Source organism: Prosopis cineraria, unplaced genomic scaffold (assembly GCF_029017545.1).
Source record: "Prosopis cineraria cultivar Desert tree isolate PC_DT_omini unplaced genomic scaffold, ASM2901754v1 PC12, whole genome shotgun sequence".
Lineage (NCBI taxonomy): Eukaryota > Viridiplantae > Streptophyta > Magnoliopsida > Fabales > Fabaceae > Prosopis > Prosopis cineraria.
In genome coordinates, this window is record NW_026555343.1 from 29,051,961 (window position 1) to 29,057,960 (window position 6,000).

The window sequence follows — 6,000 nt, forward strand, 5'->3', positions numbered from 1 at the left end:
TTGTGCAATGTCACGGTCACACTTCCGTGGATGCAAAAAATTCGTCTATTATTATAATTAACGCTGCTGGCGCATATCTATTTCAAATTGTCCCGAAGTCCATGGCCGCAGTCCACGTGGCTTGCCTTTATCCTTCCGACAAGACGCTGGCCAGCTGTATTGATTATTGAGTGCCTAAAAGGGTAAGTGAATCCAATGTCGGACCAAGACAAAACACTAATTTTTCCCACATTCACGAGTTTGACATATTAATTATTTTTTAGCCAAAAAAAAAACATATTAATTATTTTATTTATAAAAATATATCAAACAAATCTATGAATCTATATTAAATCAATAGAATGTCGTTAGACTCTGTTTGGATCTATGAATCTTCGTGTCAAACAAATCTATAAATCTATATTAATCTTCCTGTTCTGTAATCCTTTGATCACCAAAAAAAAAAGAAAAGAAAAAATAAAAAAATCAATAGAATGTTGCATTTGATATAAGCCATGGACATAGCTGCACTGCCTACCCTATGCTTTGTGCAACATAACATATAGTACACAATTGCATTATGGGAAATGGATCCTCTGAAATTAGAAATCCGTGAATTTGACAAAGTTTATATTTTTAAGTGAGAGAGATTTAATGTTATGTTTTATAAAAAAGAATAATGAAATGGAAAAGATATATATATATATATATATATAAAGAAAAATTCGGGTAAATTTATGGATCTCAACTTTAGAGAATTTGTTCCTACATCATGTTGTGTCATCTTTCCCCTAACACCCAAACGAATAAAAAGCAACACCCCACTTACCTACACACCCACACAACTAAACGTTCCTTCCATCCATCCCGTTGGTGACCAATTTCCTTTTTGCCTTTTTATGTTGCGTTTTTTTAATTTCGCATCCATACTTAAAAATTTTCGTTCTTGCAATCGGTTCCTTTCGGCACAGATGGCATGTGTCGATCGTTTTGATGGGATCTGACTTGTACGAATCCAATTTAAAAAGTATTATAGCCAACATTTGTATTTGCCCTTTTTAATTTAAACTCCATTTTAGTTATATAGAAAAGTCACTTCTAATCATTTTACTATAACCAAGAATACTTAAATCATTGACCTTATCTGGGAATTATGAGTCTGTTTGATTTTTGTTTTTTTAAAAAGTTTTTCATCTTTTAAAAACAAAAAATTGAAAAAAATCCGATTGAGTAATTGTTTTGGATTTAAGCGTTTAAAAAAATTTCTTTTTTTGTTTTTTAAAATGAAAAATGGAAATATTTTAAAATTATTTTTCTCTCTATTTTTATTTTTAAAGCACACTATATTTGACTATTGTAAATTATCTTCAATTATGGTCATCACTATCATAAACCATCATCAACCACACTAGCCATTTTTTAACTCTAAAATTATTTTTAAATTAACATATATCAAACATTAGATTTTCATTTTGTTTTGTTTTGAAAAATAATTTTTATAAATTAGTTTATAAAATATTTTTTAAAAATAAAAAATGAGAACAAAACCAAACTAGCCCTATATATATATATATATCTCTCTCTCTCTATTTTATTTTTTAAAACAATTTTGAATTCTGTGTATAATAAAATATAAAAATATAGAAAGTAAATATTGAATAAAATCTCAACCACCCACGTTTAATAATTAATTTGTGCATTCTCATCATTCCAAATGAGACAACATAGTTGAGTGTAATTTTTCTTTTTGACTCTGTCGCGTGTATTGTGTGTTTCGTCGAGCAGCAGAAGAGAAAACACAGTGAAATTTTCAAGTGGCATGAAGACCCCACAAAGAAAGAGACAGCGAAATATCATTTCTTCATACAGAGTAGTGGTTTGCCAGAGCAAGAGCAAAAGAAAGAAGCCATGGACAATTTCCTGGCCCTCGCCCTAACCTCCATTCCCTGTGCATCCTTTCTCATCTACAAATCTTGTTTCGTTCGATCAACATCGTCTTCTTCATACAAGCTCCCACCAGGCCCTCGTCCCTACCCAGTAATTGGGAACATCCTTGAGCTCGGCTCTAACCCTCTCTTGTCCATCACGAACCTCTCCAAATCTCACGGACCCATTATATCACTCAAGTTAGGCACAAGGATCGCCATAATTATCTCTTCTCAAGAAATAGCCGGAGAAGCTTTTCACAAACACGACCTAGACTTCTCTAGTCGAACCTTCCCTGACAGTGCTCGAGCTCTCAATCATTACCAAGTCTCCATAGCTTGGCCTCCTGTTTCAACTCAATGGAGAGCCCTTAGACGAGCTTGTGTTATGAAAATTTTCTCAAATCTGAAGCTAGACTCCACCTAGTTTCTACGTCAAAACAAGGTAGTGTTAAACTCTTTATATTAATTGCGCTTGAGGGTAATTTTGTTAGACACATCCAATTTTTATATATTCATAATCTATCTTTTAATTTCTAGATGAGGAATTTCTTTGATTTCTTTATTTCTAATAGGTAGGAGACTTAATCAATCATGTCCATGAATATTCCATTAAAGGTGAGGCTATATATCTCGCTGAGGCTTTCTTTAACACAGTTCTCAATTTAGTGTTGAACATGCTTTTCTCCATGGGTTTTGCTTGTTATGGTTCCAATAAGACTCAGGAGTATAAGAAGTTAGTGACTGGGATCGGGGATAAAAATGGGAGGCCTAATGTTTCTGATATTTTTCCTGTTTTGAGTTTTCTTGATCCACAAGGCGTTCGCGCGAGGATGGGAGGTTATTATACAAAGTTTTATAAACTTGTTGATGATATTTGGGAAGAGAGATTGCATTTCAGAGGTTCCAACATGGTTTCCAAAGAAAACAATGATGTGTTGGATTCAATTCTTGATCTTATCGAAGATGATTCTTCACAATTGAGCTGTGGTGATGTCGTTCATTTGTTCATAATGAGTATCAATAGTTAAATTTAATTTTGGGTCAATGATAATTTTTTTAGAAGCTCTAGGCATCCTATATTAAAAGATAGGGCAATATCCCCTTGTAGAATTTTTTTTTAGGAATAAGATTACCCTTCCGTCATAAACTCATCATTGTCTTTATTATTTACTAACATGAAAAAGTTGTCGGGCCCACACATAGTGATAGCAAGGCATTCTGACATATTTTCATGCTATTTTGCTTCTACTAGTTCTTGCTACTGTCACTTTCAACCCCTTTGGTCCATGTCAAATGGTCAAAGGGAGTCAAAATGCCTAATTGTTACTACGCAATGACCCCACAATTATTCCATATTAGCAAAAAACTGAGAAGATAATGGTCCTCTAACAGAAGGACAATCTTACTCTTGAAAAAGATATTTAGTGTGGACATTGCACCACCTTTTAATGTAGGGTACCTAACACTCTTGAAAAAGGTTTAAGAATTAATTTTGATTCCCAAGTTTTCTTGCTGTAATTCACTTTATATATAAATTACTTATTTTATCAAAATGGTTGAAGGTTGCTGAAAGAAATAATATAGATTTATGTAATATTACATTACAAGATCAATATGTTAATTTAGCTTTTTATTAAGAGAAAGATAAAATAAACTAAAGTAAAGTATTTTTTCCCTTTTGCATGCTGGCTTATCACACAAAATATATGATAGCAATAGAGAAATTCTTGCATGGATCACGAGTATCATCTTGTTCATGCTATATCTATCCAATAATGCAATAAATTAATCAAATAGAATCTTATTTATAATTATTTTTAATGTTTTTTTAAATAGAGTACCTCTTCAATTTCTTGTCTTTTCTTTCTCTACTATTATTATAAATGAGGGGGAAAGAAAAGGTGACATAAATGAGAGATAATACAAAACATTAAATGAATTTAATATGGCATGTTTGTGCCTGTTTGATAATTAACTTAACTAATCATTGCTTGATATTTCAGGATTTATTTGTGGCGGGGACTAACACAACATCGAGCAAACTCGAATGGACAATGGCAGAATTAATACGAAACCCAAAGAAAATGGTGAATGTAAGAACAAAACTCCAACATGTTCTTGGTAATAAAAATAATACTTTCAATCTTGAAGAGACTATGAGCTCAAAGTTGCCTTACCTACAAGCAATACAAAAAGAGACTTTACACGTACACCCACCAGTACCATTTCTACTACCTTGCAAGGCAATTTGTGATGTAGAGTTATGTGGCTTCTTAGTTTCCAAAAACGCACAGATTTTAGTAAATGTGTGGGCTATGGAAAGAGACCCAACCATATGGGATAAACCTAATTCATTTATCCCTAAAAGGTTTTTGGAAAGTGAGATTGATTTTAAGGCTAATGATTTTAAGTTTATTCCATTTGGTGCTGGGAGGAGGATGTGTCCTGGGTTGCCCTTGGCTTCTAGGGTACTTCCCTTTATGTTGGCATCTCTTATATATCACTTTGATTGGAAGGTTCCATATGGGATAAAGCCAGAGGATATGGATATGAGTCAAAACTACGGGATTTTATTGCATAAGGCTCAACCTCTGAGAGCTGTTCCTGTCAAAATTTTGGTAATTATGAATTTGTTAATTTCATTCATGATGAAGAATTAAGTGTTGGTAAAAGCATGTGATACTCGATTAAATAAATAATAACTTGTGTTGCTTGCCTCGGGCTCGTCATGTAGTTTTCACTTCAATAGTCTACAACTCTATAATCTCAATAAATACATTTAGAAATATTTTGGGTCATTGTAAAAGGGTTCCCAACTAGAAACAACTCATACGTTAAACTATAACACCATGTACTTAAACATTAATTATGCCGATTTAATTATCAAGACCTCTTTCATCAAGTTTGCCATAAATTTCTAATTTTATCAAATTCTGCAAACCTAGAAAACTTCATCGCATAATACAAACCCAGAAACCCTAAACCTAAAATCTTCTACACCCAAAAGCTTCATTGTGTTCTTCATGTACTTCAACCCAGAAATTATCTCTCACGTGAAGTGTCTTTTATTTTGGCCTTGCTTCTTCTTATTCTTCTTCAATTCATGGATGCTTCGTTTCTCTGAGCTTCAATCTCTTGCATTTGTGCCTCAAGAATAGTGTCCGTTGATGATTCAATTAATCCATTCCCGTTTGTGTGCGTGCTTCAACTCAGGTATTTTTTTTTTAAAAAAAATTCATTAATGTTCATGATCTGGATTTCTTGCTGGGTTTTCTTGTCTCTGCCATTTGGTTTTCTTGATGGGTGTTCTGATTAAGGCAGAACATAGTCAATTTTTATGATAAAAATGGTAACATGAGTACATGTTTTAAAGGTTAGCTTAGGATAGAAAATAGGAACATGATCAATTAACCATAATCAATCACAAATTTAAGGCAGAACACTAGTGTTTGAATTTTTAGCTTAGGTTAGATAATGATAATATGAGTGTTAGTTAAATTTGTTTGCCTTTAACTTCATGACAGTCCAACTTTTAGGCTAGTTAGTATAAAGAATGGAAACTTCTCAAGAATATGTCTAAATTTAGTTAAATTTGTTAGCATATTATGGGAACACGAGTGTTGCAAATTGGTCCGCTAGCTGTGATTGATTATGGTAGCATGTTTAAATTGTTTCAATGTGTTAATATGCCTTTATTGAATTGTTGTACGTGCTTGTAAACTTATTAATTAGTCTTTGTAGCTTTGTTTATTCTTTAATTTGTGAATTGAACTGAAGTATTGGGAGGTTTAATTTTTAAAAAAGATTCTATCTAAATTGAGTTGAATTAAATTATTATGATTATATGACTGGTTTATCTTCCATACTCTAGTAATGAATGCAGCATCTTCCTCTAGAAAGAAACTTTTGTTTGGACTTTAGAAAAGATTACTTTAAAGGAGCTTTAGAAAGAGGAAACAAGTTTATGTGGATGCATATGTGGGGACATGACCAGGGCCGTGTAATGTATTATTATTTATATATCTTCACATCACTTTTCTAACTTTTTGAACTATAAAATCAAATATTAACTTTTTATAATTAAATAATTTTA

At 32.4% G+C, this 6,000-nt stretch overlaps 2 protein-coding genes across 2 annotated transcripts; both read left to right on the top strand.

The window, feature by feature from the left end:
- Window positions 1-1,887: 1,887 nt before the first annotated feature.
- On the top strand, window positions 1,888-2,331 carry LOC129289222 (inactive cytochrome P450 76AD1-like). Its single transcript, XM_054926014.1, has one exon. The coding sequence runs from the start codon at window positions 1,888-1,890 to the stop codon at window positions 2,329-2,331; it is 444 nt and encodes a 147-aa protein (XP_054781989.1).
- LOC129287627 (cytochrome P450 76C1-like) lies at window positions 1,899-5,072 on the top strand. The gene is made up of 3 exons (XM_054923852.1): window positions 1,899-2,349; window positions 2,480-2,522; window positions 3,911-5,072. The coding sequence occupies exons 2-3, from the start codon at window positions 2,499-2,501 to the stop codon at window positions 4,565-4,567; spliced, it is 681 nt and encodes a 226-aa protein (XP_054779827.1). The 5' UTR covers window positions 1,899-2,349; window positions 2,480-2,498; the 3' UTR covers window positions 4,568-5,072.
- The last annotated feature ends 928 nt before the right edge of the window (window positions 5,073-6,000 follow it).